The 10,088-nt window shown below is 46.3% G+C and overlaps 2 protein-coding genes and 2 non-coding genes across 5 annotated transcripts; 3 read left to right on the plus strand and 1 right to left on the minus strand.

Annotated features, from left to right (window-relative positions):
- Positions 1-545: 545 nt before the first annotated feature.
- On the minus strand, positions 546-6,748 carry cep97 (centrosomal protein 97). 2 transcript variants are annotated; one of them, XM_028955210.1, is made up of 11 exons: positions 6,687-6,748; positions 6,203-6,345; positions 5,962-6,120; positions 5,229-5,330; positions 5,025-5,138; positions 3,844-4,010; positions 3,583-3,747; positions 3,356-3,501; positions 2,415-3,024; positions 2,266-2,341; positions 546-1,568 (listed from the first exon to the last, which is right to left on the minus strand). In XM_028955210.1, exons 1-11 carry the CDS (start codon positions 6,745-6,747, stop codon positions 1,152-1,154), a joined length of 2,160 nt encoding a protein of 719 aa, XP_028811043.1. In that variant the 5' UTR covers position 6,748; the 3' UTR covers positions 546-1,151. The 2 variants fall into 2 exon arrangements, with proteins under 2 accessions (XP_028811043.1, XP_028811042.1); XM_028955209.1 differs by having other exon boundaries at positions 3,583-4,010.
- Positions 6,749-6,946: 198 nt separating this feature from the next.
- rpl24 (ribosomal protein L24) lies at positions 6,947-9,427 on the plus strand. The gene is made up of 6 exons (XM_028955216.1): positions 6,947-6,974; positions 7,101-7,176; positions 7,925-8,035; positions 8,391-8,527; positions 8,814-8,877; positions 9,297-9,427. The coding sequence occupies exons 1-6, from the start codon at positions 6,970-6,972 to the stop codon at positions 9,375-9,377; spliced, it is 474 nt and encodes a 157-aa protein (XP_028811049.1). The 5' UTR covers positions 6,947-6,969; the 3' UTR covers positions 9,378-9,427.
- Positions 8,146-8,280, plus strand: LOC114765469 (small nucleolar RNA SNORA17). The gene has a single exon (XR_003742653.1). It is a non-coding gene; the product is annotated as a small nucleolar RNA SNORA17 (small nucleolar RNA).
- On the plus strand, positions 9,088-9,224 carry LOC114765470 (small nucleolar RNA SNORA17). The gene has a single exon (XR_003742654.1). It is a non-coding gene; the product is annotated as a small nucleolar RNA SNORA17 (small nucleolar RNA).
- Positions 9,428-10,088: the final 661 nt, after the last annotated feature.

The following is a 10,088-nucleotide window of genomic DNA, read 5'->3' on the forward strand; positions in this document are numbered from 1 at the left end:
GGGAAACTTTCCACCAATAGAACTTACGTGTTTTAGAAAAGGGGCGTTCCTCTCACAGCTCTTGCCGCTCATTGGCTGTTTCTGTTCCACTGGGCGCTGTTAATGGCACAATTTGGTAATGGAATGCCCTAGCGAGAAGTGGTTTATAACTAATAAAAAATGATAATGCGCAGTTCTAATTATATTAAAATAAAAAAAAAACTGAATTTCATGCTACAACAAGAGGACCTAATGATTTTAGGCCTTACTTCGCAGTGGACTTACTGGAATTTCAGTCTCGGAACTTCCAGCAGTTCAGCCAAGAACAACAAAAAGGAGGAGGAAGGACAAAATCTTCAGACCCCACGGAGATCTTTTTTTAATTCACGTGTGTCATTTGGTAGATTGTCAGTAATTTATTATCATATAAATTACAAAAAAACTACAGCAATTATATGAAATAAATGTGAAGTTTGTGAAACTGTATCTGGCCTAGAGCGCCACCTAGCGGCGAGCCGCCAGAATCGTAATGATAAATTATGGGACATGCGTCTTAAACAACAAAAGAAGGTGTATCAACATAAAAATTTATTCTTAGAAAGTGCATTGCCCATTCACACATAAAAAGGGGTAAATGAATACAAAAACAGGATTAAAACATGTCAACACTCTCAAACAGAGAAACAATTAAGTACTTAATGTTAAAAACACACATCTGCTTTGTCTCGGCTTGCATTGAGAAGGCGTCATGTGCTGTAGAAAACTGGCTTGTGGCTTGGCACTGGTTCTCTTTAGTCAGCTGGTCCATAAGGCGACAGAATACAAAAAGAGAGCAGGTTTATTTCCTCAGGTTGATCATCGCATTCTTTTGGCAGGAATGTGAGGTGTAGTGAATCATGGCTCAAGGCTCTAAACCAGTATCTCCAGGTCCCGATCGCCTCAGAACGGGACTGTCAATGAACACTTTCGTTGGATGACTGTCAGCAAAGCTAAACTATTCTGCAACATTTTACTTTGTTGCTTGGGTAATCTCAGGTGTGTTTGAAATGCTTGTTATCAAGAGAAATATGCATTTCTGTGGGGTCCAATATGTTGAAATACTTGAAAATTAATGCATAGCGACACGTGTCGTCCCAAATTTTGCCACCCTTGGTGGGTAACAAGTCATGGCGCTACCCCTCAGCCTCCAGGAGAGGGCCCTGTTTCTCAGAGTCCTCCTCGCTGCCTGACTTTGGAGTGTGTGGGCTGGCCAGTTGGGCAGGGGAGAGAGGCGTTGCGGTCCTGTCCTCAGTCTCTTCCTCCTCCCGCTTTTGCACCGAGTTCAGGTACTGCTCCAGCAAGCTGCAGTCTTGGCTGTCTTCGTCCGTTCCGTGCCCCTGCACGGTCGCTCCCGGAGAGCCGGTGATCGCGGTGCTGGAAAGGCTGTCGTCCATCACTCTCTGTCTTTTGCCCGGGGAGTGGAAGCCTGACTCAGGCAATGAGAGTTCAGTCTGCACGGGGGCCCGGACGTCCCGGCTTGCTGCCGGCACCGAGAAAACACTCTTGAGCTGCTCAGACACTGAGCTCTGCCACTCCAGCATGCACTGCATCTACAGAGATGGGATATATTACATTACCAGGGGCATTGAAATTAATCTCAGACGTAACTGATTTAGCATCGATGAGGTAGAACACAATCAATTATATCATAATGAAATTGCCAGTCTGGAACAAATAAAGTTCTTTAAATTGAATTGTTGATTTTCTAGGTGCCTGTATAAAAACTGTAGATAAAATGTAGTGCCGGTAGTGACTGTGGCGGCCTGATCAGTACAGTGCCGCTACGGGTTGGTGTTCTAATACACACGGATATTCGAAATTAACACTGTTTTGCAGCTGCATTTGATTGTCGTTTCACTGGCGTTCGCTTGATGCTGTTTAACGCTAGTCAAGATTTCTGTGGAAATTGATGGCAAGAAAAACGGTCGCGTTCACAGCGCCACGAATGGCAGAAAAACGGCTGGTTCAGACGCCCGTGTCTCTCTGATGTATTTAAAATCATAATATGAAGTAATGTAGAAAACTTGAAGGGATGCATCGTGATGCATCGATAATCGTAATTGAATATATTTTTAAACTGTGGTGGTTCACAACTCTAGATTTTACAGGACCGATTCATAGTTTGCCTATGAGCGTGTGGTATGAGACTGTATAATGATGTAATTATTCGTAATAATTGCAACGTAAACATATCTTTTCATTCGGGACCTGGTATGAACAATATTACAGTAGTTGTGTGCATCATACCTGCTTCCAAAGAAACTTCACCGCTTCCTCTTGCACCATTCTCTGCAGTCTCTCCTCCTCATGCTGCTTTTGAACCCTGAAGAACCACATTTTATTTTGTTGTTATTAACATCACATCACGCCTATTAACTTGATTACCTCTTGATTACCTCTGCAGCTCATTGGTCAGGAAGACCACGTGGTCCTGGATCCTGCGCAGACGGATCTCGCAGCGCACCTCTCTGCACACCGGGTGGCTCTGTCGCACCCAGTGCCCCCGCCACCAGGCCTGTATCCTCACCGCAGCTTTAGTATGTGACATCGGGGGCTTCTCAGCCCCTGGAGTGGGGACTACAATTGCAAGCTCACTACACTCCATGTTCAACTGTGGATGGCTGAACATGCTGGGTTGTGGCATTGGGATGTCTGGCGTGGGGGCTGGAGAGGGTCTTCCTTCAGTGACGGTGGAGGGCGGGCTGCTGGGTGTGACTGGGCACTCTGGTGCTCTGGGGCGGGGCGGAGCCAGAGAGTCGGGCTCATCGGGCTCCTCATCACTGTCATCAGAGCAAGGTTTGGAGTGCGAGGTAGAATTTAGTGGAACGTAGGAGGTCTCAAGGGGCAGGCTTCCATGGAGCTTTTCCTCATCTGTCTGGACATCATCCAGTCTGAGAGAGGACGTCTCACTGCCAACTGGTGAACGTGGGGAGCGAGCGACTGGAACAAACGAGGCATCCTTCCCGATCCAGGAGTTCACCTGGACCACCGGCTCGGAGGGCAGGACTGAGGAACCGAAATGAAATGTGATCAGCGCCATCAACATAATCAGAAAAATTATTTTTCATATAGTCACATCTGCATTGAAAGCAAAAGGGGGAGTGTGGAGCTACTGCAAAAATATGTTGAAAGCAACAAATGATGCATGTCACAGTTAATAAGAAGATGTTTAAATATCAATGTTTAAAATAAATTCCAGTGGAGTCTCAAGTTTGCAAAGATGGTTTCCAAGACATGGATTTACATCTTGACAATATTCTTTTCTTAATGCGGTTCTTAATAACGCACTAACTGGTCAAAACTGATCTAGACTGACAGACAAATGTTTTCTACAGACCTGCCGGTTTGGGAGGCGTGGGAAGCTCAGGGTGTTTTGCCCTTTCAGAAGGCTCAGGCCTGTGGTGTTCAACAGAGAGCTCAGTTGGACGGGCAGGGCCACAGAACAGCCTGTTACCTGTCTGGAGCAGCTGCCTCTGGTGCTGCCTGAAGAACACGGTACACGCAGTTAGGCCGTCATATGCAAACCTGAAGAAAGCTGAGAAAGAAAAACACACACACACACACCTCTGCTTGCTGAGAATCCTTTCCAGTTTGGCATCCTCCTCAGACTGCAAAGCAGAGGTGCCAGTCAGAGGGCACACGCTGGCCAAGTATTGCGCCAGTTGCATATGTTGCCCCGGGCGATAGCTCCGCCCTCTGCCCTGGCTGTAGAGCCACTCTGCCTTTAGCCTGCTCGACAAAATGTATAGTGCATAATAATAGGTGTAGTTTAATAACAGGTGTAGTTTACTGTCAGCATATGAAGGAAAAAAATGTAAGACCCACCCCTCTTTCTGTGACACCATGTAGCCATCTAGCACTTTCAGGTTGAGGCACCAGCTCAGGATGTATGGCCGGTAGTCAAAACCTGGCAACGTGGGTGTCGCCATGACGCAGGGATTGTTCATGACAGACAGCTGCTCAAGTTTGTGAAGGGGTGTGAGGTAAGACACCTTCAGGAAAAAAGAAAGGAAGAGTGAAACAGAAATTAAAATGAAAAACAAACTCTATAATACTGTAATATATAGGCTATTGGTGGTAGTAGCCTAGTGAGTAACACACTCACCTGTGAACCAGAAAAAAAAAAAAAAAAAGAAAAAAGGAAAGTGATTGTCACATGTGATACACAGCAGCACAGCACACACAGTGAAATTTGTCCTCTGCATTTAACCCATCACACTGAGTGAGCAGTGGGCAGCCATGACAGGCGCCCGGGGAGCAGTGTGTGGGGACGGCGCTTTGCTCAGTGGCACCTTGGTAGATCGGGATTCGAACCAGCAACCTTCTGATTACGGGGTCGCTTCCGTAACCGCTAGGCCACCACTGCCCCATAAAAGAAGACCCAGGTTCAAATCACACTTACTACCATTGTGTCCCTGAGCAAGACACTTAACCCTATGTTGCTCCAGGGAGACTGTCCCTGTAACTACTGATTGTAAGTCGCTCTGGATAAGGGCGTCTGATAAATGCTGTAAATGTAAATGCAACCTTCTGATTACAGGGCCGCTTCCTTAACCGCTAGGCCACCACTGCCCCGAACACTGTCTCCAGTAACTGTCCCTGTGACTACTGATCAAGGGCAAGTTCAAGTTGAGCTTTAATGTCATTTCAGCTACATACATGTTTGACGGTACATAGTGAGACGAAACAACGTTTCTCCGGAACCTGGTACTACATGTAACATTTAAACAAAGTTACGGACCGACAAAGTGCACGTGTGCGACAGACAAACCGGCTACAAAAAAATGCAAACAGGGGACACAGGCAGTGGAAGAATAACATTTAAGGCAAATAAAACATGAAGACAACAAGAAGAAAGATAGTGCTAAACGTGTGAAATGAATGATGAAGGTGCAAGTAAAAAAAAAGTGCAAATACCGCTGTACAAACTGGAAGTCGATTGTAAGTAACTCTTGAGAAAGGCGTCGGTTTGATTAATGTGTTAAATACACAAAAGGGACTCTCACCTCATTCAAGTCTCTTATCTCGTTCTCGGCCAGAGAGAGCACAGTGAGGCTGGGAGGAAGGTGGACAGGGATGGACCGAAGACTGGTTATAATGTTCCCGTGGAGAAGGAGAGTCTGAAGAGAATAGTCACCAAAAAAAAAATGTTAAAAACCACACACACAAAAAAAACACACTCACATATGCAGATATTGTTTAACTGGGACCTTTAAGGCAGTGAGTTTGCTGAGGTCGCCGGGGTGGGAGATGTTGTTGTCAGACATGTCCAGATGCTGGAGCACCAGACAGCTACTGAGCTGATCCATCACCTGAGCGGCACAGGGTTCGAGGAGTTACACAGCAAGAGGAATATCTACAGCTTCTGATCACTGGGATTGTTGATTATATATATACAGCACAGGCCAACAGTTTGGACACACCTTCTCATTCAATGTGTTTTCTTTATCTTCATGACCATTTACATTGGTAGATTCTCACTGAAGGCATCAAAACTATGAATGAACACCTGGCCTCCACAGTCACCGGACCTGAACCCAATCCAGATGGTTTGGGGTGAGCTGGACCGCAGAGTGAAGGCAAAGGGGCCAACAAGTGCTAAACACCTCTGGGAACTCCTTCAAGACTGTTGGAAAACCATTTCAGGTGACGACCTCTTGAAGCTCATCGAGAGAATGCCAAGAGTGTGCAAAGCAGATATCAGAGCAAAGAAACTAGAATATAAAACATGTTTTTAGTTATTTCACCTTTTTTTTGTTAAGTACATAACTCCACATGTGTTCATTCATAGTTTTGATGCCTTCAGTGAGAATCTACCATGTAAATGGTCATGAAAATAAAGAAAATGAGAATGAGAAGGTGTGTCTGAACCTTTGGCCAGTACTATATATATATATATATTTGAAAATAAGAGCCATGGTAATAACCAGATACTGCTGTTACCTTGATGTTATTGCCAGCCAGGTTGAGCCACTGTAGGTGCACCAGGTCCTTCAGTCCCTCTATATAACCGATGCTGTTGTTGGGCAGGTTCAGCACCCTCAGATCTGTGAGCCTTGAAACGCCCATCATCCTCACCAGACGATTACCGGCCACAGACAGCTGCCAGAGGCACAAGAGAGGGGACGTTTCGTTATGCGGTCCTATTCGGTCACTGATGCCTCAGAAGAATAAGTCTACTCACCTGTTTAAGCCTTTCGTTCTTTTCCAGGTGCTCCAATTTGATGATCTGGTTGTGGTCCAGAATGAGTGTGTCTATATCCGAATGGCATATGGAAATCGGTTCCAGTTTGTTTAATCCTTGACCGGAAAGGTCCACCACAGAGCCTAAGAGGAAACAAGACGCCTTCCTGTAAGTGCTGGACAACTTGTCGTCCAACGTACGGACTCAAACGCAGTAGCCATGCGTCCCGTCGAGCTCGCCAGCAGCGACATTTCTAACGGTTACTCTAGTGACACTATTTCGGTGTCGCCGTTCTAGTTTCCGCCGACCACGTCCACCCAGCCGCGCGGCTTCTGCACAAGGCGTTTTACTGCACTGCGACGTGCCAACGTCGGGTGGCCAGGGACCGGTGAGTGGCGAATCGCGGCGCAACCACGAGGACTTTCGTCGCCTCCGTCGCCGACACGCACGTTTAAGAGGAGGGAAGGGGACGGAGCGGCCTTACCCTCTGTTTTGGCGGCTTGCATGGCCGGACCGGGTTCGCTCGCGCTCTCTGTCGCCGCCATACTTCCCGCTTGTGTCACCGCCAGGCAACCGAACAACGAACTCATTGGCTCTTTCAAACAAAAGTTTAAAATAATTTTCGACATTTTTTCCGGATGTTATTCTGTAATAGAACCACACAGCCGAGCTCGGATTTTAATTCCATGGCATGCTGACAAATAAGTTTATCCGTATAAACGGTCTACCCACAATCCCCACTTCCTTTCCCCGGACGCGCCGCCGCCATGAAGTGAGTGCCGCGCCGCATCATCCGCGAACATCCCGCTCCAAATCTGCGCGCCTCGCCGCAATCGTGGCGCACGAATGTTCGTTCGCGTCCGAGGCGTAACGATGTCTGTCCATTTCCTGTGTGCAGGGTCGAGCTGTGCAGTTTCAGCGGGTACAAGATCTATCCCGGCCACGGCCGGCGATACGCCAGGATAGACGGGAAGGTAAGCGGCCGTCGGCGTGTTAATTTCACGCTCCCACGCTACCTAACGCTCACAGTGTGTGTAACGATTCAGTTGGGCATGTCGCCGAATCATCTGTGTAAGTTACGTCGAAGGAAGAGTGTTTACGCGTACTGGCACCTTAGCCTAGCGTAGCTTTGGCCTGTGGCTCCGGCCACAGGCGTGGATTTTTGCCACCCCGTGGCGAGGAGCCGCGTTGCGGCTGAGATGTCCGCAGCCTCGAGGAATTGCAGTAGCACCAAACGTCCGGGGTTCTGTCATTTCACCCTATTTGTCGAAACGTCCTACCGAAGGCAACTGCGCATGCGCACGCCCATAAACGCGTGCTGCCACCGCACGGTTTTCAAAGTTTAGTTGGAGTAGTTAACGTGGTCAGTGTAGCACCAAATACTTGTGTTTCTGAGCTCTCAAAACATACCTGTGGTTTTTGGTTTTGAAATTAATATTCAAACGGTTGAAACATTGGTGGTAGGACAATCTGATTGGTGTCTTTAGTCAATCACAACATTCTATTTGTGGTTTATGGCCAGTATAATTATTATATAAACAAGTTGCACATCGCATTTGTACTTCTAGCAGGAACAGTCACTATAAACATAGGTTAAGATAGGACAAACCAACGGAACACTGGCATCCGTGGTAAATGTTTTGTTTGGAGACGGGCGGAAGAGTTTGCATGGAGCAGTTTTTTTTTTCTGTAAATGATGTGCAGCATGCTGTCTTCTTGCAGGTCTTCCAGTTCCTGAATGCCAAGTGCGAGTCTGCCTTCCTGGCCAAGAGGAACCCCAGGCAGATCAACTGGACCGTCCTGTACCGTCGCAAGCACAAGAAGGGCCAGTCGGTAAGTTTTGTGTGTTTGGAGTTGACTATCTGCTGCTGCATGTGGGCTGAAACGCTCCTGTTGGTTGTGTATCCGGGGTGGTGCCCGGTAAATGGCAGTCATGCTCACCAGTTGCCCCTTCAGGCGTTGCAGGCTGACTCTTTATGTTGAGTCTGTGTCAAAAGGTGGCAGAGAGCGAAGGGCTACGTCTACGACTAGTGCCCGCCGTTCAGTGGGTGCTTAGTTGAATTTGTAGTCCCGACAAGTATCTGTAGTCTAAGATCTTTTGGAGGTCTCCTGGTTTCAATCGTGTGTAACGAGGTAACTCTTTACATTTTGGGGGGCTTATCTGTTCAACATATTACTATCTTTAAAGGAAGATGTGGCAAAGAAACGCTCCCGTCGTGCGGTGAAGTTCCAGAGGGCCATCACTGGTGCTTCTCTGGCAGAGATCCTGGCCAAGAGGAACCAGAAGCCTGAGGTGCGCAAAGCCCAGAGGGAGCAGGCCATAAGGTGAGCACACTGTAGCAGTGGACTTGTTTTGTTTTAAAGAGGTGCAGTCACTGTTCTGATTCATTTATGGCTTAATGTTTTATGCTTTAATTTGTATTCAACAGGGTTTTTGTAGTTCAGAAATGCCTTAACATGCTTATGTTCCTTTGACCAATATGATTGGTTCTGTTCTGTGTGGTTCTAAGCATCAGGCCCTAGAAGCATGTTCTGAGATGACTCTGAAATCTCTATTGCAGGTCTTTTGTTTTCTCATGTATTTGAACTGACCAAAATGTGCTTTCTGTAGGGCGGCCAAAGAGGCTAAGAAGGCCAAGCAGGCAACCAAGAAGCCAACCACGCAGAGCACCAAGGTGAGTTTTCTTGGAAGCAATACATCTGTGTACCAGGTTTTGTTCCTTTTGTCTCCAGTGTGGCATTATACAGCATTGTCAGGTGAGTGCGTACTATTTGGTGAAAGATCTGCCTCAACCAAAACATGTTTTGGTGTAGTTTAATAACTATATGAATAGAAATAATCAAGTCATTAGTTGTGGTGTCGTTTGTTCTTCAGGTCTGATTAGTTTGCCCCTTTAGGCGTTGCAGGCTGACTGTTTTATGTCGTGTCTGTGTCACAAGGTGGCAGAGAGTGAAGGGCTATGTCTACGCCAAGTTCCCACAATGCAAATGGGTGCTTAGTTTGATTTGTAGTCCCTACAAACATTCTCTGGATTGTGGAGTGTCCACATTGCGTGCTGTGGTTTCACTGACAGTCAAATTTGTCTTCCAACAGGCACAGGCCAAGGCTGCACCCAAACAGAAGATTTCCAAGCCCATGAAGGTGAGCGCACCACGTGTCGGTGGCAAGCGCTAAGTTCATGACTAGTCTTGATTGATTTAATAAAGTTTTCACTGTAAAAACCAGGTACTTTGTGTGTTTTTTTTTTTCAATTTATTTATATTTATTTATTTATTTTTTCCCCTCCCCTTCTCCTTATGCTATCAGTTTTGTACATATTTGTAGAACTATGATCCTGCTGTGACCTTGTTTCTACTACTACAAATCATAATTTATAATCTTTAATTCATTCACTATACATTTGTGATTGTAATTTTATCTGTGCTGAGGTAAATCAAAACTCTGTATTATATATAATTCTATAAATGGCCTACAGTGTGTAAAAGGGGGGGGGGGAAAAAAAAAAAAAGGAAGCCTAAGGTTCCTACATCTGGGGTGGTCGTAGCCTAGAGGGTAACACACTCACCTATGAACCAGAAGACCCAGGTTCAAATCCCACTTACTACCATTGTGTCCCTGAGCAAGAAACTTAACCCTAAGTTGCTCCAGGGGGGGACTGTCCCTGTAACTACTGATTGTAAGTCACTCTGGATAAGGACGTCTCATAAATGCCGTAAATAAAAAAAAAAAAATTGTATATTTAAAGATCTATTTAAATGTGGGTTGTGGGGTCCCGGCTTTCTCTGACAGGCAGGAAAGGCTTCAGCAGGAAAAGGTTCGAAACCACTGGCTGACAGGGCAACAGTTCACAAGTACCATGATATTTTGCACTGGTGACCTTTTATT

This window comes from Denticeps clupeoides, chromosome 15 (genome assembly GCF_900700375.1).
Source record: "Denticeps clupeoides chromosome 15, fDenClu1.1, whole genome shotgun sequence".
NCBI lineage: Eukaryota > Metazoa > Chordata > Actinopteri > Clupeiformes > Denticipitidae > Denticeps > Denticeps clupeoides.